The following is a 26527-nucleotide window of genomic DNA, read 5'->3' as shown; positions in this document are numbered from 1 at the left end:
CTCAGCATTTTTCTAAAACTAATATACTTAATAGACATCAAATGTTCTGGGAGAAAGGGCTTTGTCTTTCAGAAAGGTATCTTTCCTCCCCTGCCCTCCCGCCAAAAACAACCACCAAACAAAAAATACAGCAAGGCAGACCAGAGATTCATCATTTATGTCTGGAGATACTTTAATGATACCAAGGATCTAATCATAGATCTTTTGGAAGATATAACAAGATAAGCTAAGTTATTCTTTGAAGAAAAACATGTAAGGCTTCTTTCACAAGCTTCAAAACTAGCCACTCCAGCTTTCTGCACTTTTATTTTAGGTGCTTAAAAGCAGGCCCCTTCCCAAATCAAAACTTCCCAAATGAGGCATGACAAAACAAGCTGAAGTCCCAAGTTAACTTACACAGCAAGCTACAGGCATGCAGAGGAATCTGTTGTGCCAGTGCAGTTCTCAACAACACTGTTATCAGAGAAAGTGCTGACATCCAATATTTAATCCACCATCAAAACTGAAGTCTACATCCTCTCTCACTAGTACCTCCAAAACTTATGTGCAGTACGGACTGATCCATGCTTTAACAAGACATATTAGAAAGTAATTAAATTTACTTTCTGGTTGATTTTTGGACTCAAATAAAACATGTCCCTAGGCTATAACCAGCAAGAGATTCTTCACTTAGAATTAAATTACTGGTTACTTTTCTGCACTCCTTGTTGGGGTTAAAAAAAAAAAAACAAACACAAAACCAACTGCCTGGGGTTCCACAAGGCCTTTCTCTTGCCATAAAACAATCACAGCTCCATGGCCATTTTCCCACCCAAACAATAAAAGCAATAAACACTATTCAGACATTCCCAAAATTCATGGATTAACAAAAGAGGATGAAGGGCGTGGGGGGTAAAATGAGGTCTGACAACAACCAACCCTGGGGAATGCACAGGACAGGGGAGATTCCATAAACCCAATTACAGCCACGTGACCGGTGCACAGGGTGAAACTGCTCTCAAGCCCACAAAATTAGAGGGGAGTTTACACGTATGAAGAGAGCCTGCAACAACTCTCCATGGTCATCGCATATTTGTGAAAGGCAGCACAAGACAGACTCAGCTTTGGTGCTGTTCTGATGCTTAACCAGGTAGACGTGGGAAGAAAAGGCCAAGGAGCGAAGAAAAGCTCTCCAGTCGCTTACGCTGACAAGAGACACCGGCTGTTGCAGGAGGGCTGTAGTAACTACATCGCCAGTGACTGCTTTCCCCACAAACTGACTTATTCTGGCTGCTAGAGGGGGAGCAAACTCTGGAAAGGCGTGTTTCTAAACAGAGCAGCAGCATTTCTGATGAGATTGCTCCACACTGGGACACAAGTGCAGCATCTTTCCCATCTCACTGCGCTTCCAGGGCGGATCATCAAGATCCAGATGCTGGTTTTGAAGCTTCCACCGTGAAACACGGTGAAATCACACGCCGGCTGGCTCCAATGGGAGTTGAATGGGACCCAATTCCATAGTTAAGCTAGGTTTTTCTCCCGTTATCTGCAGAAATAGCTGCAATAATCAAAGGCTCTATGCCTTCCAGACTTAAAAAAAAGAAAAAGGAAAAAAAAAGCAGTGGAAAGGCCCAATGAAACTCCGGTTGAAGTCAACTAGGAGGTTAGTTTTAAGGTGCCTGCTTAAATAAATAAATCCAGTGTAATTGGACAATCTAGGAATTACTGCTATAGATTAAATAAGCCACTTCTGGTTGGCCTGCTCTAAACCAACCAATTTAAAAATCAATCAGATGTACTAATTGCATAAAAGACATGGTTGTTGATATCCAGGCAAGTGCATTGCCTGTCTTCAAGTAAATTATATTCACGTACTAACATTGTTTGATTGTTTTTCACACCATGAGACAATGTGTAGACCTGGCAAAATCCTCTGGCCTAGGTTTTCAAATAGGACTACTGGTTTCAGTCACCTTACATTTGAGCTGTCACACTGCCCATCAGAGCGCTGTGAGCCAGAACATTTCCAAGGGAAATAAAATCAATCAGGATATCTCACTGAAAAAAAAAAAAACAAATTTCACCACTTTTTTTTTTATTACCATATCCAGAAAGAACTGAGCCTCTCCCCCAGGAAATGTTCGTAACACCTAAATCATTAAAATGAGAATCCACTCACTGCTTCATATAAAAAATACAAAACCAGACTGATGACACAAGGAGCAGGAAACAAGACAAGAAATCAGTGGTAAGGCTACAGCACAGTTCTGTCAACGACAGAAAGCTGACATATACAAAAATATTTTCTATAAATTGGAGGATGCCTTTTATTTTATCAATATTGTCCTAGGACAGAACAGGACACAAAATGATGTGTTCACAGAGAAATACTTAACATTCATTTAGAAGCCCTGGTTTGCAAACTGGTTTTGGCAGAATTACTCCATAGAGCAAGAACATGACAGGAGCAAGAGATACTTCCACAACGAAGCTTCACTTGACAAGGACAGACCTCTGCAAACTCAGTATACACTTTACCTGAAGCCACTGACACATGCACTGCTGTGTCTCAAGCTACCAAATAGTTTGTCCACCCAAGGCACAGCCCAAAATAGCAACATTAAGGGATGTGCGAAAAGCCTTGTGCATAACAGTATGAAAGAGTGCTTCTTTGTCATTTCAGTTCAGCAGCAGTCCAGAGGCAACTTTTCTGAAGATAGTTTGCACTCTTTGTGTTTTAACAGTATCTGAAAGGCTTTTCCCATCAGCTAAGTGGAGATCAGCATTGCCTTTATTTTGATAGGAAGCAACAAATTTGCCAGAGTGATATAGCATTTAAAATTACCCAACATTATAAAATTCAAAGGTTTTGAACCATTACTCTGGAGGCTTTCTACACGTTCACAAAACACAGTGGTGAAGACAAAATCAAACAGCCCTCTAATGCATGCTACAAAGCAGACCATCTGGCCCAGAATTTTCTTCTCTACAATTACTATTTTCTTGCCTAGTCCTATACAACAGGTAGTGAGAACACAGACTAAAATACGTCAATAGACATCTTCCAAAGGAAATGCATATAGAACAGACGCTCAGGAATCCTTTCCTCACCTGGAGACAGGGCTGCTACAGATGTAAGATTGATTCAAGTCCAGATAATCTTTTATCTGGAAGTCCTTTTTGAGAGGCAATTCCCTCATATAATTAAGGCAGCTTGGCTCAGGAAACACTGAGGCAAAGTCAAACAAACAAGTTTGCAATCACTGTCTAACTTGTATCCATTGCTTGTGTTCAGAATAGGAGGGCTTGCTAAACCAGAGTGCCTGGTCCCTGTTCAACTGGTTCATCACTTGCCTTTGGGTGTCCCATTAGCTCTCACGTCTGCAGCAGCACAAACACTGTGTTTTTATTATTTCTGCTAATCTTATTTCCCACATATTGCATACAACAGTCTAAGTGTTCATTACTGCAGCATATAGGTAGGTTAAACCACACCTGCTTCACAAGAATGGGAGAAAATTACCAGCACAACAAAGCACTTAACAAGAAAATCAAAAAAGAGTTCAATACCCACTTCATCTAATTTCACTCAAGAACACATTACTATAATCACATCTGTGGACTCTTCCTCTATTGGTTACTGCAATCACTACACTTCTTCAATTATCATATCCTAGAAAGCTATTGTTTGCAGGCTGCCTTTCCAACAGTAAGATGACGAGATCTACCGTCTGTACTCACTCCTCTAGGTAATATAGTTCAAGGTCTCTCTCCAGATACTTCAAACGCTTCATGGCAATGGCCCCAGCTACCCAAAGATTACCTCTCATTGCTGGGACTGCAGCCTCCCACGGGAGCTGCATTTCGTTAGTCACTGGGAAACAAAAGAAAAAAAAAAACCAAAAAAACCAAAAAAAACAAAACACCAAAGTATAGAAAGCAGAACCTTCATGTAAACTGTCTCCAGAAAGTAAAACGACCAAATATCTCACAGCTTCCAAATTAATGCAGAAACACATTCCTTTGACTCCAGCTCTCCTGCAATTACTTCTTCATCCACAAGACACACCCACTCACCCACACAAACCAAAACAAGCCCAACACAAACCCTATAAACTGAATCAAGAAAGGAAGAGTGAGCATGAGATGTTTATTTCTATTTTTAAATACCTGGGAGGTGCCGCAACGCTCCCTGCCTAGATAGATAACTAAGTAGGTGCTCCAGAATAGTGAGATCCAGTGCACAATCTGGCACAAGCAGGCACATCCAAATAGCAAAACATCAGAGCAGCTCAAAAGCCTATTAAGAAAGCTATTAAGAAAGACTTTTGAAATAATTGTTTCCTCCAAGCCAGGACAGACAGTAACTTGGGGTGTTGTTGCAGAGAAGGAAAAGTACATACATATATACGCGCGCACACACACACACACACACACTCTCTCAAGCACACCAAAACGCTGTAAGCAGCACTATGGTTTATAAAGAACAAGACAGTCTCCTTCTTGTTCCCACAGTTCGTTTCTGCCTCAAGCAAAGTTGGTTGCCACTCTGGTTGCTCTCTCCCTCACCCAAATGGTTTGCATAGCAGATTTGCTGAAACATCAAGTTTTAACCAGGCCCTAATCCTGCTGACTTTTCTCGCAAAACTGCTGGAAAGGAATTCCTCCTGGCAGCTGCAGTGCCACTGCTCATTAGTTAACCAAGCAGCAGCAGAATGAAACCGACAGGCACATCATTTCTGGGCTGCTGCAGAGAACAGCGTTAAGGACCAAGCAGGCAAGGGGAAGGCTCCCAGTTTCTCCAACGTTTATTGGAAGGGCAGGACAGGAAAGGCAGAGGTCTTAAAAGGAAGGCAAGAGCATGGCTTGTGAGAACCCAGGCAAGCCGCTGCCACACTTTCTGCCGTTGCTGGGATCACAAGCTAGGAGAGAACTCTCCTTTTCCTTCAGCGTTTACTAGGAAGATTTGGGGGTGGGGATGTCATCATTTTAGGTTTGGTTTTTTTTTTTAGTGCCTGCTTTAAGGCATTGTGTTTAACCAAGCATGGCACAGAGTTATTGGCACCAATTCCAATGTCTCCTGGGTACCAGGAGAATGAGTAGGATAACACTGCAGAATAGCTGTCCACTTGCTCATGACATTCTTTGTCCAAACAGCACCCTCGCATACAGGTCAGATCATGCAGCCCACTGAGCAGGTACAGAAAAACAAACATTTTACTTCTTGCTATGCTATTTCATTGAAGTAACCCTATTACAGGTTTATGAAGCACCCTTCACGTAAACAAAGGACACCTCTTGGAGGATCCGCACAGAGCTTTGCACCACTCATGGTGACTGGTAAGCCTCATGTTGTTCAATAATATTTCCTCCTCCTCCCTCATCCTGAGCCAGCTACCATTTTAATGTAGACAAGAAAAGCAAGAAAGCTTCACAGCTTGAAGTTTTCAGGTACTCCGTGCATGATCTCGAATTTATCTAACCAGAAAGCATGCAGACAGTGTATCCAGAGCCCTAATAGCACACCACAGATACAGCACACATAGATCCAAGTACAATTAAAACAGTGCCACACTACAGCAATGCCAGCTCACAGAGAAAAATGTTCCTTTTAGACCAGGCAGCCCAATTCAAATCACAAGAAGCTAGAGGCTGGGACCTGCAATCACCAGAGATTTCAGTGGCTTACCACTTTCACCAGACACTGTCATATTGAAAGATTTCCACTGCATTCCCCAGTCCAAAAAATGCCCTCTTACTCTCTCTTATCTGTATTTCACTTTTCTCCTAAAAAGGTCATCCGCCATATGCAAACAATTCTAACCGTACCAAGAAGCTTCCTAAGGGTAGAAACAGATAAAATCTTTGCCTAGGAAGAATATTATTTTTTCCATCTCTAAGATATATTCTAATCACTTATATTCTCCTGTAAACAACTTGATCCTCAATCAGCCCTTGAACTTAACAAACTCTCTACAGCTGGTTTGCTGGAAGAGGTATTTGTTTTCCCCTGCCACCCCTTTCCACTTTCTCGAGCAAGGTATTACTGGAAGAGAAATTAAAATCATCACAGAAGGGAAATGGATGCACACAGACAAACAACTGCAGTGAGTAGAAGAGGAAGAGCGCTTCATCTCTGAATTAAGGATTTGCATACTGGGTTTTATCTGTAACACCCACTGCAGTATTTTATCCCAGACTCCCAGATCACAAAAGACATAGCAGACAGTGACTCACTGCAATTTCAGTTCTGTGTGTAGTGTTTCACGTGGACCAGTCAATTCTGATTCTGCCAAGCAGCCTTCATCAAGCACTTAAAAAGTAAAGCATCTTCTCTAAGAGAGAGTTTCTATTCATGTGCTGCCTTCATGAGGAAAGCTCCAGAGATGGAAGGGAACTTAGTCAATATTTCCCCTTTGTGTTATAATGATTTAAGATTCAATTAATACTACATAGGCAGGCACTAATTCTGAAACACCTGCCTTAGTGATAACCGGATTAAGACCTCCAAACTTGTTCCTCTCCAAACAACAGCCTGCCAAATGACAGCAGTTGTCAATATCAACCAACTGCAGGCTGGGTTTTCCTCAATCCTAGAACACTCTAAAAAGGATTCCCCACAAAACAGGAGGGGAAAAAAATTTTTTTTAAATCTTTAAAAAAAAAAAAGCACTTGACAGCTCTGAATTTGTTTAGCCAGAAGTCACAGCTCCTCCCCTGCACGCTTTGAAGGCTGGAGACTGGCAACACTCCTATCAGATCCTTTCAAATCCCTTAAAGGAAAGAGATAAAGCCAAATAAAGGGTAACGCCACCCACAGAGACAGAGCTACATCTCTCACTAATCAAGTGGGCGCACTAGAGACAACGGCTTGAAGATAGATTTTGAGGGGAGATGCTGGGCGAAGAACAGCTGAGCAGCCGGTCACACTGCAAGAGCAGCAAGGTTTGGGGCTTGGGTTTGTCCTCCCCTCCGCCCCCCGAGGTTCCTTTGGATTACTTTGGGTAGCGTGAAGCTTCCCAGAAAAACACAAAGTGCCTCTGAATTAAGACCATGCTCGTCTGAAATTGGGAGAGAAATCTTTAGACCGGTGTGCCAGCTCAGTAATTAACCAAGTGAAAGACTTTCCTGCCTTTTTAACGCCACAGAAACTATTTCAACTACACAACAAGGAGCTGCTTTTTTTGATTTTTTTTTTTTTACCTTTACACGCCTTCATCCCACCCGCATATCGTGACCTATTTGAACCATACTTAAAAGCTCAATCTGACTGCTCAGTGATACATAACTTCCATTTTAGTGAAACAATCCATCTGCTCCATGTGACTCAGAGCCTGCTTTAAGAATGCAATACTGTTTAGGCCAACGGTTGCACCGCACAAAGTGTTTTGTTCACATGCATTCCTTTGGGATGACAGAGCCTATCCAGGGCCGTAACGGTTGGGGCCTGTGGTTTTTTTCCCTCATCCGCTGAATGCTGCAGTGACTAAGCTGACAAAAATTCCTAGCCAATTATAAACCCACTTAAAGAGACAGGCAATCCCCCTGCAACTTTCTCTTGCCATCCTATACGGGAAGTTTCTATACATAGAAAAACATCTCCTCCTCCCAAGGCCTGCATTGATATAAGAGACTTTCTCTGCGCGCTCAACACTTCAAACATGCTTCCTAAACGGCATAATTTCCCAAAACTATCACCTTTAATCGTCCATATATATCCTTCACACATCAACCAGAAAAAAAAGAAAAAAATAAAATAGGAGAAACAGACCCATCAATTGAGTTACGCTAGTAGAAAGTTAGAGAAGCCATTAACGGAGGGACAATGAGTACGCAGGGAAGAGATGAGTCTCAACAGCTATAGAGCACTGTTAATTAAGAAGGGAACAGTTAAGCACCTATAAACCCAATAGGTTGCAACAAGGAAAAAACACATCAAGAAGGCCACACTGGTTGTACAAACTATAAGTTTGATCCACCTAAGATGGATCAAACTTTAACTAGCAACAATGAGAACTTTGAGTTGCCTCCCGCACCCCTTTGAACATGCAAATCAGCAACCAAATTCCAAAAAACACCAGCCCTTCCAAGAGGGATCCTCAAGTCACATGCTGAATTCATTCTCACCTACATTGTCAAGGGCTATACAAATGCATTTAATAATTAGCCAGGGCATACAGAACTACGCTTTGGGCAGGTAACCACAAGTTCACTTTGCCCAGAAAGAAACAGTAAACAAAAAAAATTGAGAGAATGGCATACAGTTTCTAGCTTTAAAAACCCAGGTTATGGGCACCTCAGACCCTTACCATTTCATGGTGGGCAAACTACTTGCTAAATCATTTTTAGCGCTCGGCTGATAGCACATGCACATTCCATTCCAAACGCTGAAAACTTTGCCGGGGAGGGGGAGGAAGAGACAGTCGACAACTGAACCAGGCTGAGCTCACCTCCAAAGAAAAAGGGAATTCAAAAATCTGTATTAACATATCATTATCTGAGCATCTTTTTATTACAAGTTAATTCTCAGAGCCATAAACAGACTTGAGAAGGAAATCACACTATTAGTGGGAAGGAAGGCTAAACAAAGGCTGTTTCATGACTGTTTAACACTGAAAATCTTGTTTGCCACATGAAAACAGTTTATGAAAATGCTTAAGGATAAGTCGTTCCTACATTCATGTGTGTTTGGGGAAGGAAAAAAAAAGAGGAAAAGGGTGCCTACTATTCAGAGTTTTTAGAGGGCACGATTCCTATCCAGGGTTGAACCTAAGTTTTACCTTAACTTCTTACGAAAAGTAGGCTGCCAAGTTCAGTGAGTTCGCTCGCATGCCCACTTCCAAACCTCCTTCAGCCCATTTCAGCCAAATTCAATTGCAGATCAGTCATCAAAAGGTCTATTTCTATACACTCCATGAAAATGGACAGCTGGGTGGAGGACAGATCTTTTTAGGGCCCCTATCAAGATAAAGAGACCGTGGTTCAAAATCATCCCTTGTTAGACATTGATACAAGCATTAACTGTCAAAACAGAAATCCCCAGGAAAGCTAGCAACCCACTACAAGCCTGACTCCTTGCATGGATAAGAGCCACGGTGAACTGCAGAAATGCTAAGCCAAGCTGAGTTTGCCTTGTCCCTGCAACATTTACAAGAACACAGCAAAAACACAGCTTTCTTCTGGTTTTACACTTGACATTTCCCTGACATTTTCCCTATAACACTGCTAGCTATTCCCAGCTCCCAGTTGTTTTGCAAATTCATCATAAAATTTAAGTCTTACATTACAAGTAGTTAACTACCCAATACAAATGTCTGTTCTATTAACAAACATTTGTCTAATATGTATCAATGGAGCCTGGAAGTCTGTGTTAAGCAGGTTAATCAAAGATTTAGTTGAATTTTAGATGCGCATTTGATTTCATAGATTTAAAATGGTACTGCTGCACAAAGGCAGTAAAAGGAAGAACGAAGGAAGGGAAAACAAAAAATAATTCTCTAAACACCACATCATCCTCAGTCTCCTCTAGGATGAAAGCAAGTTGCTAAGGACAGCAGAAGTGCTGTGAGTAAAACCAAAAGCACTCTGTTTCCAATCCTAGCTAGCACCAGATGATCCAATTTCTAAAACATCACTAGCATATACAGTACCCTTGAAAGTACCTTTAGGATGTTACTGAGGTTTTAAAGTACTTTTTTTTGAAGTCTGAAATACATAAGCAACATCTTAGAAATCCTCACTGAATGTGATCGTAGATATCATCTTCCTATTATCCCCCTCTGCCCCACAGCCTCAGGCCCCTTGGGCTACAAAGTCTGCTCCCTTCTCCCATGAGCCTCCATATAACAAGAGGTTAGACCAGGACTTCTTTTCAGGCACTACACATTAAAAAACTGCACACTGTATGCATGACAACCTAGTGATGCTTTTACATCTTCTTGTAAAAAGAGCCGGCATTGTTTTTCTTCCTCACCCTTTACCACAGAGCATCTGAGAAATTGAACTGAGGAATTAACAGACATGCAACCCATAAAACCAGGGAATGACTGTTTCCTATAAGTGATCTCCAATTATATTTTTATAGTTGTTTTTCTGACAGTGAAGCAGTTGTTTGGCATGAGACAATTCAAGTAACTCCATATTGTAGTAGCGATAAAAATCACTCAGGATTTCAACGTTTCACAAGGCAAAAATATGAAGCCATGAAAGACAGGCGTAGCACGGACCCGCAAGGCCTTTCTGTCCAGACAGCTTTCAATCACAGCGTGCTCTTGGTTCATTGCGAGTATAAGACCCATTTACATAAAGTCAAAAAAACTCTGCCTCCATTTCCAGCTTGAGCAATTTTGTGGCGGGGTTAACTGCAGAAATGTTAATCCTCATTTTTCTTAAATCAGAATGGTCTCTATGCAAAACAGAGTTTATATTACTCAGAATAAACGGGCATATACATTTAGCCACCATGACTATCACTTGCAAGCTATTATACTTCCACTGAAATCACAGCAACATTCACTGTACCATTCTGCAACACATGGATTTCCCCTCCCCATTACCAGAAACAATACCGAAGAACTAAATTTCTCCAATAGCATAGATGGCCACTGGAATACGGCTACACATCACCTGCTGAACGTTAACACACCTCTGGACTGACGAAGATAAAGCAAGTCAAAGCAAGTGTAAAATATGGTGGTTTGTAAGGAGAAAAGTGTGTGTGTGTGTACATGGGAGTAGAAACGACACACGGTATATCCAAAAACCCTAAGAACACTAACTTTTTTAAAATTCTCTATTCCAAAAAGTGTGGAAGAGGTCTAAATTTTTTCAAGGATTTTTTAGAAGTTTTTTTAAACCTGCAGCAAAGTGTCATTGATGGATCTAGTTAATTGTATCAAGTCTTTTAAAACTGGAAAACAAAAATCCAAAATTTGAAGTCCTCTCTAAAATGCTACACATCTTTCTGCCAAAAGAAACTAGGGAGCCAACATTAGCACTTAGTTTTTGGTGACTAGTGCAGGCTGCAAGGTTCAAGATATTCTTCCCAGGTTATGCCATTTTGCAACAGAACAAAGAAAAATGGCAAGTATACATTTGTTTAATTTTAGCACTTTTCTCAGAATATAAACCACTGCTACAGTAATTAACTGCAGATTGGCCTAAACTGCTCTGCGGCCATTCCAGCTTACTAATTAAATATGCTTTCACAGCCATAATAAAAATTCTGGGAAACCTCTGGCTGAAAAGCAGGCTTCTCAGGAGGGGAGTGAAAGTCAGGAAAAAAATTCATTCAGAATGTAAACACTAACAAATTTTTTTTAAACACACTCCAGATTCTTCTAACTCCGTGACACGAACTGTGACATTTACAATTTTTTTTGTCTACCCTTCTGCTTATTCCTTTCAGAAGATGTTCATTTGCTGGACAGTTTGCATACCAACCAAACAGACAAACAACCTGTCCATTTCAAAAGATGTTCAGGTTTATACGATACTCTTTTTTTTAACTCAACAAAGGTAGGATTGACTTTTTACACAGACTAGCTTCACTTAACATTACACCATAGCAAATTTCCCTGCAAAAAGAATAACACTTTTAAAGCCTGTTGTCCTCTTTTGATATATGCAATTTCTACTATATTTCAGGGTTTAAGGAAAACACAAAAAACCTTAAATGAAGCAACAAACATAAAGCATGCAGATGTAATTCAAAGCAAAATAAATACAAGCTGATTCAGCACCTCTGGCTCACGACTTCTTCCCCTCTCTCTTCATGTCTACATAGTTCATGTATGTTCGATATTTCAAAAGGACAGGGGAATATACCAACTATGCCTCAGAGAGGGGAAAACAAGGAGAGAAGGGGGGGGGGGGGGGAAGAAAATCCCAGCACATGGTTTTCACCACTATTCTGCTGAATCAACAGGGAGCAGATTCCCAGATGGCGTACACTGGTAAGTACTGCACAAGTCAATGAAGCTATGTCAAACGATACCACTCAACTGCATTATCTTTTGAGCTCCGTGTAAACAAACAGGAGCAGATTCTGAATATTTGTGAGAATACATCATGTTACTGTCTCCATATGTTTAAACGTTTTAGTAGAAGGTACATATGGACCTCTCTTCCCACTCACTGTCATTCTCTCCCTCCTGCTCCTCATTCCCATACACCGTATCTTTTCAGGCCACTGTCAAACCAATTCAAAAAGGAATAAGGATACATTTTCATTAAAAACATTTTGTGCTTAGCTGCCATCTGCTTCCTTATCAGCCTCCAAATCCTCACATGCCTCTTCCATGCTCTTCAGTTTCACACATTCAGAAGCTGAAAGTTTTCTTCTGTTGTGTTGTGAAGTGCCATCTACATGAGCTATTGTTTTTCCCGTCAAATTCTCCTGTTTTGAAACAAGTGCTTAATACTTACGGCCCTAATCCACATTCTCTCTACAATGCCAATTAAACCTACGTTTTTTTAATGTCAGTGGCAAATTTAATCTCAAAGGTCCCTCATGCACTTCAAACACAAAGGTGAGTATGGGAAGTATTTGTCCCCTTTGTGCAACACTATAATTTGCTGTCTCAAAGGGAGGACCCAGACTTCCAGACTGTGCTCGTCCTCTCACACAGAAGCCACAGTTGAAGCCATTACCCCTTCATAGCAGGTGTTAACAGTCTGTCCTCCCCATAACCAGACGCTTAGTCTTTCTTTTACCTGAGTAGGAAAGGAAGGGTTTCAGCTAGTACTTGACAGAGAGCATCTCCAACTTAACTGGGGGGTGGATGGAAAGCAGACGAATAACTAAGATGAAGCTAAAAAGAAAGGAAAAAAAACACCCATATGCCATAGATCTTCTATATGGATTCCTGCTAGTTTTGTTACTACGTTCCCACATAAACAGTCTGCCTGGTTCATTTCTTACAACCCGAGCAAATGCGGAAGTATCTTAGGAAGCGTTAGGTGGACTTTTGTGGAAAAACACCACAAAAGTTATGGTACACAAGGGATCCTGAACTTCCAGGCAGGCTTTCAAGGTTGTGATTTACATTTGGTTTCTGCAAGCTTACAAAGGCCTAGTGACTAAGGCAGCAGACCTCAAAACTTAGTCATCAGCAAACACAATATAGAAAACAACAAAAGTTTTCTTTACATTAGACCAATGGACAAGCAAAGCAAGCGTGTCACCAGAGACTACTCTTTCAAGGGCTACAGCAGGAACAGTTTTTCTGGTTCTCACATCAATCGCCGAGTAAGATGCAGACGGCTTCCGTAAATGTTTCCAGCAGTCACAACTGCCAGGAAAAAAAACCAAAAGGCCATAATCTTATTTGTATGTCTGGACTCTCAGTTTTTATCTTTTTCCATCTCTACCTGTGGCCCAAAGCAGAATCACTGATGCAAACAATTTCAGTAGTCTCCGTTCATCTTGAGAGATTCTTACATGTGGACCTGCAACCCAAGTGTAGTACAGCTGGCATTTGATACGCCAAAAGAAAAGTAAGTGCAAGTCAGAGAGATGATAGCATGCCAAACAACATGGCATGCCGTGGCTCCGAAGCAAGCAAACTAGTAAGGCAGCTGCCTTGGGGCACTCAAAGGTAAAGGAATGTATACTACACAGAAACCAGGGCAACAAAACTGGCAGAGAAGCTGCTGACGCTTTACGCTGAACCTTAAAGAATAAAAAAAAAAAAAAAAAAAATTAAAAGTTACAGCTTCTTTGTAGCTTGTTGTACTACAGAAATGTCAATGGATTATTCTAAGTCAAACACAGCATATACTTCCCTCTCTCCTCCCTCCACCCTCAACGTTGTTCCTGCCCAAGTTACACTGAAGGAAGCACAGGGTTCTTCCTTTGTTTGTGAGCAAGAAGAAGAAGAAAAAAACAACTTCCACTCAACGGTAAAACTAAACAGAAGACAGTCTACTTGAAGTACTAGGTGTTCCCACACAACATTTACCCACCAACTTGAGATCTTTCAGCGTAAACAAGGACAAAAGGGATTTAATATCCACTCCTCCACAGATCCAGAGTGAAGAAAAATAAAAAGGCATAAAGGAACCCTGAGTGACAGACAGCATTTTTAGTTTAACATTACTGTGACGCACAAGGAGAATGTCAGGGTTAAATTAGATACTACACTAGAAAAATATTCCCTGGAAAATAACATAGGTCTCTTATCTCTACTGATAGGAAAACGCAGATTTAAACACTCAGTATTTATAAGTCCTCACTTCTATTCGTTTTCATGTCTTGTGTAATTCTGTACTGCAAGAGAATATCTAGATCAATTCATTGCCAAAGCATCTAAACAATCTAGCAGGACAGACAAAAGTCTTCATTTTGAACAACCACACATTTACACCTCACTGGGGGTTTTTTTTTTTCAGAATGGGAGTACTTTTGGGGTTTGTTTTGGTTTTTGTGGGTGGGTTGTGGGTTTTTTGTGGGTGTTTTTTTTTTTTTTAGATTAATGGCTGGCAAATTTAAAGTCTTATTCCTTGTAGTCAGTGGCTTATCACAACAAACAGATTAAATAAGTCCAACTTTCTGACTCCTTTTATTGATTAGAACTATCCTAAGATACTCTAAGCCTACACTGTTTTTCCACAATGTAATGCTCTTAACAAGCCTTTCAAAGCTCTTTTCCAATACTTGCCGCCTTCTTCACAATCTCCCACGACAGGAAGATGAAAGCATATAGGAAAAGAAAAACATTACCTAGACCCTTGCTCTAAAAGCGCTGCCATCACAGTATAACTATGACCTCATCTTACTTAAACAGATCTCTTCTCACACACATTTGGGATCCAAATTATTTTAACAGTCCCCTAGAAGTCAACAAGATTTTCTTGCACATTACTTGTGTCTACTCGAAACAGCCAGAGCACACAACAGAAAGCGAGTTCTTACATCTCATTAAATACACTCCAGTTACCACTAAAGGCAATAAGGTTGCACAGGAATCACCAAGGTCACCCTCTGTAGACAGCAGAGTTACACACTTTTAACGAAGACATACATTTGGCCTGCAGAAGCCTAACGACTCATAGCAACATACGGTAAGAAAGCAACACAGCTCACCTCCCTCACCTTGGGCAAATCACAAAGACTCCCAGTAACAGGATGATGGGCTTTCTTTTCTTTGTTTAAAAACAAACTTTATTTCCTGTAAGAATTATTGATAAAAGGATGGCCCTACAAATGCCTTTTTTTCAGAGATATTTTTGGCGTGTGTTGACTGAAACCCTACAAGGTAGTTTAATTTCAGTTCTAATCAAACATGAGGGCTTCACAAGCAACTGAAGAGCCAATTCCTAAAAAACAGCTTCCCCAAACAAAGGTAACCTGAACATCACCCTGTTCCTGTTTTCTCTCACGTTGTGGTGTTTTCTGTTTTCTGTCATTATATCAGCTTTGGTCAAGACTCCCAAGTGGAATTTGGGAACTGTTCCTCTCAGTGACGACTGCTTGTAATCAAGCCCTACTGATACAGCAGGGCTCAGCTTTCGTAAAGATACAGAATGAACTCAAAAAGCCTGCCATGTAATCATGTTATTTGAGTAAACTATGTATTTGTTTACTCTATTTTTAAAAAGTGAGAAGAGATCAGGTTTTGTTTTTGCTAATACTTGCTATCAGAAAGACATAAACCCCATCATGCCAGGTAAAAACAAAACAGCAAAGGGTAATTTCACCGAGAGTCAAGATAATCCATTGACTCCTTGACACTACAGACTGTACTGTACAAACTGATTTCAGTAAAGAAGTTCTTAAGTACAGAATTTACCATTACAGGAATTTCTGAAGGTGCGTGCCAAGGGAGGCAAAGAACAAAGTCAACGCAACTCTAGTTAACAGCTTCAGTACAGCAATGCCTGGCACACACATAACGTCATTTCGGCAAAGAGGAGGAGATGGCATTCGACAGCCACCTCTGCCATAGTCCTCAAGGGAGACAAAACTGGTTCCAGCTTTACTATAACGGCTTTAATTCTACACTTACTTTGCATCTTTTCCATGGGGAAGCAACCCCGAAAGTTTGTGGAGTTTTGTTTCATTGTTGTTGGTTTTGTTTCATTTTGTTTTAAATCAAGTGAGATGATCCTTCACTGGTTGGGGAAGAATCCATCTGTGTGGTAACTACATAACTCATTATGAGGACTATACATGACTAGAATAAAAATTCAAGTAGCTAAAAAGCTTAAAATAAAACCACAAAATTAAACCTTTACTACAGAAAGAGGTAACAAAAACCACACAATCTACTCAAATCTTACTTTTCTGGCAGTGGTTGGTGGTCCAGCAGCGGTAGTTGTACTCATTGTTTATAGATGTCTTCTCACACAATGGCTTCTCTTCCATTGTTCCTGGACACAAGTCCCCACATTCCTTTGGAGGTTTATTCCCAACGATGTAGTTGTTGGACACTGCATCTAGGATGAGAGACCAGTCCACCGTGGAGAGGTAACACAGGTCAGAGTTCTTCTCAATCCGTATGGCCCCGCGGGTTATGTTCCTCAAGTTGTGAAGCCCAATCTCTTTAAGATTTGTCATTTCAAAGATAACCAAGGCATAGTTGTAGAAGAGGTTCCTCCCACGAATGACCGTGAGGTTGGGGAAGAGATCACTGAGGCTTTCCAAGCCTGCCACACGGAACAGCAGCAAATAGTCAGTTATGACAGTGAGCTTTGGGAAGCGGAAGTTGCGGTAATCCTCTGCTTTAGAGATGAGCAGAATTTGAAGGAAACCCTCAATTACCGTACAGTTCTCCAGGCGTTTCAGCTCATGGATATCATTGCGAATGTCAACATTTGGCCCACAAACTGAAAACATAAAAGGAGAAAGGAAAGTTAGTAAATAAGGCATTTTTAAGCCTTTTAAAATTGGAATGCAATTGGTCATAAGATTGTTAGCTTCTTAATTAGGTTGCAATGTTAAAATAGGAAATGAGTACTTGATTTACACCTACATTGCATATTCATCTCATTTAACCTATCACTATAAAACACTACCAGGACCAGCACAGAGATGTAAGCTATCTATATTCTGCAGCAGACAGAGAAATGTTTTATTATTGCTGTTGAAAAAGAGCTGCATTAGATTAAGGAACATAAAGATAAACTGAATGCATTTGTACACCTTTCTTCAAATTACACCATGACACGTGTGACCAGACCAGGCGTTCAGCCACATGACTCCAAACAAGTTAGGTAACAGAGTGTGATCCACTGGTCATCACGTTACTAATTTACCCTCCACCCTTCTTAAGATACGTGCATATAAGAGGGGAACACTTTCCAGAAAATTACAGCTTATTTCTCAAATCATTCTTTCTTCCCAGGGTCACAAGCCAAACTAGCCCCAATTCTTGAATGCTAGTCTTGCAATAGATCAGCAACAACACAAAATCCACAGAAAGCTGCTCAGCACTTCCTGCACTGTGACTGGGAAGAAAAGAAAGTGCTTGGACTTGCAGCTAATGCACTGAATTCCTGTTGCAAGTTTCACTGATTTTGGCATCAAGATAGAAAAAAGTTCCTTGAGTTCTAAGAAATGCAGGGTTAAATTTATTTACAAAAACACACAGCATCGCAGTGAGGAATTTCCCCTGAAAACAAGCACACTCAAGAAGACAATGATCAAAAGTATTATTCCCCAATAAACCTATATATTAGGTCTTTCCATACTAGATATGTACTATAATGAAAATTTTAAAGAGATTGGAATAAAAGTGTGCTAATAATGTAATAATTAGACACATAAAATACACTCTGATGTAAAACAAAAAGCTACGGAGCATAGAGAGCTGCTGTTCTTGGAAACCCTCAAGACTTGGTCTTCTGTGGAAAACACTGAAAAAAGATTCCCCAGAATAGATAGTATGTTGCTTGTAAGCAAACAAAGTAAAATGCCAATTCATTTAAGCAACCCAAAACTTACTTAAACCCCAAGCAATTCCATTTTGTGGAAAGGTTCTCTTTTTATGCACGCTAGGCTTAATTATTTTAACACCACCTTTTCCTCAGACAAGGAAAAGGTCTAAACAAACACTGGAGCCAAAAAACTTAAATTCTAACGCAGACAAATTGTCCAGAGATTCAGAAATTGCACTGAGAACAGAAAGCAGTCCTCCCATCCCACAGCACTTATCTAAGGCTAATAACTTAAGCTAACAAAGGATCCAGAACATGAGCATGCTAAAACCACAGCAACTCTAACATACAACAAGGACTTAAAGACTTTTAAGTCTTTAAAAAAACTAAAGGACTTTCTTGTTAGAGGGACAACATAAAAAAACAACACGGCAAGATCTCTGTTAAGAAACAGATGTTTTCTACACAAACTATTACCCAATTCCCCTTCTGTGAAGATCCAAGCTGAAAGCAGAGGCTATTAAAATGTCACTTGCTGCACCAGAAGCAGCGATGTACAAGAAAGTCCATTCCCTAAACCTTTAAAAAAAAAAACACACACACCCCAAAAAACTACCAACACTAATGCACCAACATTAACATTTGGCTATCATGAGCAGCAAGACAGAAAATCCCCATTTTAGTACATACTGACTACAGAACAATTGCATGCTACTGTCTGGAATATGTGTCAAGGCTTTAACTTCAGGAAAACATGAAAAAAGGCGAATGGGTTGGCATTATCCATGCTTTAGAAGCCAGATGGGAGAGGAGGAATGTTAAAGAACTCCAAGAGAACAGATCTGGTAAGTAGTGTACTGGTCACATGCAGAAATGTGGGCTTCTCCCCTGAACCTGTAGGAAAGACAACCTCAACCCAGATTAAATTCCTTTAATAAACTGGTGCCCAAAGCTTGCTTTCAACTTCTGAAATTTTCTTCTAAAACAAGTATTCCTCCACCCACTCTCAAGGGACAGTGCCCTCTGCCCAAAACACAGTCCGACAATAACGTGCGTATATTTACACTTTGACACTGGGCTTCTCTTTTTTAAAAAAGGCAAGTTAGAACACACAGTGTTTTCCCAATTAAACTGTTTTCGTTTCTCTACCTGCTGGCAGGACAAGGTGAACAGTATGGTTCCTGTTATGGCAAAGCCAAAGTAGCAAAATTTATTTTACTGCCATAAAAATTTTAGAAAGCGCAACTGCTCCAAGCCCTTTATTTTGTTAAAGGAATAAAGTTTGCACTTGCACTGACATTTTGTAGGCAAGGTTCCAGAGTGATGGGTTTAAAAACAGCTGAGTTACAATACCCTAAAGAACAACTTGTAAGAGAAATGGCAGCAACCGTTAACTAAAGCATTATATATCTGTTCATGCGTCTTTTCTGATGCTGGGCTTTGGAAGTCGTATCACTTTTAGCTTTATGTTTGTTTCAGCTTGAAAGTTACTTAATTTTAGATATTTAATGCTTTTATAAATCAGTGAGATTCCTAGAACTTTATGGCAAAAGTATGTACTCACTTGTCTCAATTATGAAATATCATTCCCTTAATACAGAAGAGGATAAAGTCCAGTGGGCCCTAATGTTAGAAACTGATTACAGATGAGCATGCTGTTGACATTTCTCATTTAAGAACTTATTAGTTAATCTAGTGAGTTATGTTTTGCAGAACTTCATGCATATAATGAGAACTGCAGAGACCCAAACATTAAATAGGACAAGCATATTGGTCCACGCTGACATTTGGAAAAAACAGTTCCAATTAAAGCAGATAGTTGTGGGGGTTTTTTTCCTTAAAAGACATTTCTTTTAAAGTTCACGTTGTTCACAAAAGTTAATTAGACCACAATGCATCATCTTTTTTCACGTTTTTGTCGCTGCCCTGAAAAGGATTATATGAAAAACAAATTAGAGCTCAAAGTCAACTACAACTTCCATTTGGCTGTGCTGTGTTTTCCTTGGATCACTTTTTAGAGAAAGCATATATGGACTTACAATATAAACTGGTCTGTCAGAATGAAGCGCACATAAAATGCTCTTTAGAGCATTTATATTCCATTTAACAGCTTTTGATATTCCAGTTATAGACTAGTATAACTTACCTTTGTTTCATGTTCCAATTTAGAATTGGAAATTAATTATTATATATTTATTTTGCTCCCTAACAAAAACTAAAAATGCAACATCTGTTTATTACCCTGCCCCAACAGTTTTGGGTCTTGGGTAGATTATAAACACCCAGGATAATTACCAATAGTAACACCCAGGTAATTACCAATTGCTACTGTTTTCATTCAGCTGCTCACAGTTTTCCAAGCCTTTCCTTAAACTGCCTATCATTTCTCAGATTTACTCTAAACTAAGCACCTAATTCCGAGTGATAAATTAGTTCTTTAAAGAAATACGTATTTATTTGTTTAAAAGATAACTCCCCAATACAGTCAAATACCAAAGAGAAGCAATGCATTCTTCACCTAGACCAACACAGATGCCACCCTGGAAGTAGCGCTTTAGTCCAAAGGTAATGAGCTTCACCTACTATCCAGCAAGAAGCCTACATGTGCTCTTTTCTTCTGGGAGCATCCCAGGGGCGTGCTGCAGGGCATATACACTTATAAAGGTAACTGAAAAAGCCCACGCCACACTACCATCTTTCTGAAGACCTGCAGCCCATTCCTAGTCAGAGGACAGATCCAAGCCTGATCATGTAACCAAGATGGGGGTTAATGAACTACCAGGAAAAACACTTGCAGGTAACAGGTTCATAGGCTGGGAGTAATTAATGCGACCTGCAGCCTATTCCTCAGTCTGGCAGAATCTCCTGGCAAGTCTCCTTTTTAAGTGCTGCTCCAGGCTGGGGCACCAAGGAGCAGGACAGAGGCTGTGAACAAGCACGCACGCGGCACAGCACCCGGGCAGGGAGCTGACGCCACCAATTACACACAGCTCGGGCAGACTAACACGAAGCTGCGTGCGACACGAAGAGCTCAGAACAGTAGTTTCTTCTCTACCTTAACTATGATTCGCTAATGCTCATTTTGATCATAAAAAAAACTTTTTGACATGGAGAAGAACCTTGCCACCTTGAGAAACACCTGCTATTCAATCATTTCCTGTCATCAATCAATCATTTACTCCATGCAGCAGGTCTTTATTCCTTTTATATATATCCACTAGATATTTCAGGTCACTAGCTACTCCTGGAAGGGCCTGCCTGCTGCCCTTCAGTGTTTCAAAGGAACAATTCTTTTTGCAAAATGGCACGCTACGGAAGACAAATCAGCAGAAAGCCTCCTATTCAACATTCGGCATATAGTGCAACTTCTGCTTGCTACAGCATCGTCACAGCTGTATGTATATTCACAGCAGTTAATTTTTTATCAATACAAAGTTGTTAGAGGGCAGGATTCACACGTTCACTGTTTTTAATAAGAGAAGAATTCATTTTCTACAAGAAACCATTTCATCACAGTGTATAGTTCTTGCTTTCAAATTCTGTATTCCTCCCAGTTACTCCATTTAGAAGTTCTAAGGAAATGAAACTGTGCTTAGGCTTTTCTTGGAAAAAATACACACTTTCACATTTCAAGCCTTGCCTTTGGCCCTTTACTTTTTTGGGTAATGTTAAAGAGTTGTACTACACTGAATGGTCTCAATATCCTCTTAAGTAGCCAGAAATTACAGACTAAGAACCATCACTACCTGGCTCTCACCACCACCACAAGAAGTCAGACAAAGCAGCACCAAGGCAGCACTGAGTCATCAAGTCATCCCAGCACAACCCTTTCGCAAGTCTAAGGCCTTTTCAACCTAAGTCTGCTCCAGCTGGGTCAGGCTTTCCCTAGCAACAGAGACTTGTTCAGCCTGCACAGTCATTTACATTTCTGAAATGAGAATCAGGATAGACAGCCTGCTGTTAACATCTGACTAGCAATCTTGAAATCAACTCCTGTTCACCTTTCTCCAGTTTCGTATACTCATGGCACATTACCAAAGTTATGATTTCCCTTTGTTTTCCCTCTTTTGACTTCCATTCTGTGAAAATTGTTCCCTTTACTTCAGAGTAGAAGCAAAGCTTTATCTTAAATGAGGAGCCAGGACAGCTTCAGCTTTTCCATTTTAGAGTAAGTATCCCCTTACACTGGTTGCTGAAAGAAAACGGTGAAGAAATTGTTCTAATTCCTTATCATATTCCTGCCCAAGGGTTAAAACACCCATTCGGAGGACAAAGACTGTGATCCACAAGGTTCAAAAGGGTTTTTTTTACAGGAGGGCATGAGGTTGCTCAACTTCTCATCTACCCTGAAATTCTCTACAGTGGTAACAAGTACAGTATGTTACCATCAGCACTGGATCATTTCCTACACAAAGAAGGAACTACAAGGCCCAATACAAAAACCAACTGTGGCTAGTTCTACTTTTAGCAGAGTAGCTTGCTCACACCACCACCACCAGAAAAATCTTACTTTGCCAATAATGGCTTTTTCTGAGCACACTCCAATGAGAGGTCTGCTTTCCCAGACAGCTACTGGTACTCTCTGGTCAGCTAAGAGCTGATGTTACTGAACACAGTAACATTCATTAGAGGAGTTTGGGAGAGAGCAAAGAAGCTTGACCACATCATCCTTCAGTAATCTCAGCTCAGAGCTGTGGGTCTTTCTGGGAGATCAGCACATCTTCTGAACAGTGTTGTTATTTATTCCCAGCAGAGCCACTTCCTTTCCATCATATGTTTTTTTTAGTTTTAATCTACAGCAGGCCCTTATTAAAAAAAAGGGTCCAAAGCAGCTACTGAATGTGGCTGCAGTCCAGCAGCTCTCTTCCCAGATCCACAGCGTGCAGCATCCTTTTTAAGACAAGCATCTCCAGAATTACCATCCCTCTCTAACAACAAAGAACACGTTCATTGCATCGGGTGGATTTAGATCTGCATAATGTATAATGGCCTGCATATTGGCACATTTACTATATATTGGATCAACTCAATAGAGGGGTTGTCTGGCACATTGAAGAAAACACAACGGCTCCAAAAAATTCCTTGCAGACACTTGAAGGTTAAAGAACAACTTTGGCTGATGACAGCATCCTAATCTCAGTGTTATCTGAACAATTGGTTTGAATCAGGTTAGGAAAAAGGAACTAAACATACGATAATGACCATCAGCAGATTTAAAAGGAGCCTCTTTTCTACGTGACTGCAATTACTCAGAAGAGAAGTAGGACCCATCAGTGGAAACAGAGAAAGAATAGTCTGGAAATGTTACGCTCGTACAGATTATAAACAGGGAAAAGTAAAACTCGACCTTAACCTCCCTCTTCATTCTTACTCCTAAGTATTATGCTTGTTTAAAAAAAAAAAAAAATCAGAACTGTCATATAGCCCTGAAGAAGAAAAATCTTCAAGTGCTCTTATTCAGTCATTGCTGAACAGAGAGGTACTGCAGTCCATGGCCTGGTCTTAAGCCCGGTTTGTTCCTGTATTTTTACTCCAAGACTTGGAAGGCAAAGGTAGAAAGATTGAGAAGGAACCGATTAGCAACCACAATTTCCCTTCAAGCCCAGGAAAAGTTTCAGTATATTTATACCAGCTGCAGACTCAGAGGAAAAAAATTACTACAGAAGTCTAAGGATTCTTTAATTGCATACTATGCAAAGAAGAAATTAAATGCGGAGTTCACAGAAATCAGTGGTTGGAGAGATTGCTTATGACACTTTACATTAACACAGGATTCCACCACCCACTGAGCTCTTGGTTTTGCCTTCGTAGTGACACTATGAATGAAATATATATTTTAGTGTCTTTAATGTACTTACACAACCTCCCACAAAATTTCTGTACTCTCTAAGCTCACCTATCCTGTATGTGTCACATCAATCACTAGATCTCTTCCCAGGGAAGCCAGTTTCTGTATTACCTCTTGGGATATCAGAACTGGTAACAAGGAGGGAAATAAATCTGTACCACATGATTCAAGTTGTCTCCCCAACCACTGAACTATTCCTCTTCATCGAATACACTACATAAACTGCTTTATATTTACCAAGATTTTCTGAAGTTATATCTCTCTGGGGGTGGGGTGAAAGGGGGAATAGATAAAAGATACCCCAGAATCCAGAAAACGTCAATCATTTTAGCTTTTGCTAAGCAAGTCCATAATTGAATTTCAACTTCTGTATTTCTAGCACTAGCACAACGCTGCCATCTTTGGTTCGCAAAACTTGAAAGGGAATACTCAACCCCAAACAAAAAACAACCGTTTCCATTTGAATGGAAGTCTTGAGAACGTTCTTGTTTACACATCTAAGGCCCGGGAAGAGGGCTTGGGGTTTTTCTTCATTTAATTGGAAGTTAAGCTTTGGAAGACAAAGCTAGACCACTGTGATCTTCTAAACACTCAAGGGACTGGAAATTATATTGCAATGTAACTTGTCGTTTCTGAGAAATACAGTCTATTGTCATTAATTTACCTCGTGTCACTCATTACTCCTAACAACCTTTTACAAAATTCTTCTCTCCCAGATTTGAAAGTAAAAAGTGGTGTCACAGTGTCACAAGAGGCCAATCAAATTTGGTCCGAATACCTTAAAAAGTGACTGGATCCCCCTTCTCCACACATGTTGTTGTTGTCTCCCATAGCCCTTAGAAAAATACACACATCCTACTTTAATTTTCCCTTTTACCACTCTACTAACTATATATTCCCAATCCAAGGGCCAGTGTTACCAAGCTGACCAGAACAAAACATTCACAAAAATAACACAGAAGGACTACAACCCACATCACAAACTCAAACTGGCTCTGCCTTTTTGCTCTTGCAATTTCAGCTGTCATTGGCTAAAGATATTTCTGGCATTGCTGCTTTCCATGAACTTCCTCCAACTTCCCCATAAGTTTACACAAAAAAAAATTCAGAATAAATCACATTTCCGTCCCTCATCTCACTTGCTTTCTCTCTGCCAACATTTTACTTTGAATGTCAACAGGAACAGCAACTTAGCAAAAATGGAGCCAACAAAATGAACTGAATCCATTTAATAATATTGATTGATGCCTTCTCTACACAGCTCACCAGAGCAAGTGGGTCTAGATTTAGCCTAGCTCACGTGAAAGCATCCTCATGACAAAGTCATCCCCAAATTAATCCGCTCTTACCAAGACTGCACTGACCCAGCATATCCCTCAGCGGTTCCTCCGAAGCCACATCTGTTGCCTCCTACTACTGAAATAGCATAACATGAGCGAGTGTCTCAGTTGGCATGGATTTCTGTTCGTCCTTATGGGTACACAGGGCAAAAATGGAGAAAGGTATTGCAGAGCTACTGGCATTCAAGCGGTTGAGCTTGCGTGATCACTCCAGAACCCCTGGCTATCAAACCAAGTAAAAGTAACAGCAAACTTTTAACTCTTACTTGCAGTGCCCAGGTTACGGACAATGCCCACAAGATTCTCTGCGACTCAACAAAAGAAAAAAGATAAAAAGCTAACAGAAAGATCAAACCTACAGTAAATTCCTCACCCATTAATGCCTAGTATACATCAAACATTGAAAGCCATTGTTTGAGTATTATGGTTAGAGCTGAATATTCGAACCTCTGGCGAGATATTTATGTGCATTTACAAGGAAGGGAAAGCTGAAGCACCAGCTAAATGCAACTCCAGAATAATTCCACGGACTACCCTGCAACACTTCAGAGTCAAGTCAACAGTATGGTCAAGTTTGTCAGCTTGTGAGAAAACTGCCAAAGTCAAACAAAAAAACCCAAAACCGCAGAAGAAAGCAGGTAATGCCTAAATCACTAAAGATGAGCTCCATCGTCACAGGAAGACAGACTTCAAACCTCTGCACTCTTTCTTACCCTGCATTATCACTTTTCTGACAGCACCACAAAATAAGACCTTGCCATTCTATACAAAATACATAACATAGAAGTGAGTAGGTGGCATGTTATGATCAATAACTAGGAGAGTGAAATATGTTTTTAACTGTGATAATAGTGTTTAAACCCTATGCCAGTAGCTTCAGTCTAATGCCTGCTAAAGGAAAAATGGAAGACTGAAATTACAAGCTGTTTATAACACTGAATTTATGTTTCACAATCTGTGATGACAATAGAGCTTAACGGAAATTGTGTCTCCTGGGGACTGTGCTTCTCCACCTTTAGAAAAAATAGTTGTGTGCATGATTTTATTTATTTATTTTTAAAACAGTTGTCTACACATCCAAGTGACTCAGCAACTGGCTGACAGAAACCTATGGGACATACACTTAGGTAGCCGGGATAAGCAGCCAATTCTTCCAGAATGAAAATTCATCATGTCGCTGTGCTCAGCAACTCACATTTAGGGAGACTTTACTATGCTTTCAACTGCCTGCTGAGTTGCCATCCTGCAGTAATCTAGGAAATTGCCTTTCTTTAAAGTTTTTTAAAGAACTTTTTTAAAAATTTAAAAAAAAAAAAAGAGACTGGTCAAGCAGGCCAGATCATTCAGGCTTCATTAGAAGCTTATTGACAAAACAGTATTGTAACATATAATTGCATCCATAATGGTCAGCAAAAGGATTTAATAGAGTCATTAGGAAGTTATACTTAGATCCACAGAAAAATTAAGTCTGATGCAATTACTC

General features: G+C 40.3%; 1 protein-coding gene across 2 annotated transcripts in view; it reads right to left on the bottom strand.

Annotated features, from left to right (window-relative positions):
* IGF1R (insulin like growth factor 1 receptor) overlaps positions 1-26527 on the bottom strand; it is a 189078-nt gene that overhangs the window by 139108 nt on the left and 23443 nt on the right. For both annotated transcript variants that reach the window (XM_082005340.1, XM_082005341.1), the window contains exon 2: positions 16261-16806. In XM_082005340.1, the coding sequence (XP_081861466.1) occupies positions 16261-16806 (546 nt within the window). The remainder of the gene's footprint in view (positions 1-16260; positions 16807-26527) is intronic.

This window comes from Phaethon aethereus (genome assembly GCF_964289735.1).
Source record: "Phaethon aethereus genome assembly, chromosome: 12".
Lineage (NCBI taxonomy): Eukaryota > Metazoa > Chordata > Aves > Phaethontiformes > Phaethontidae > Phaethon > Phaethon aethereus.
Note: the sequence above shows the minus strand (reverse complement) of the source record. Positions and strands in the feature narration are given on the sequence as shown.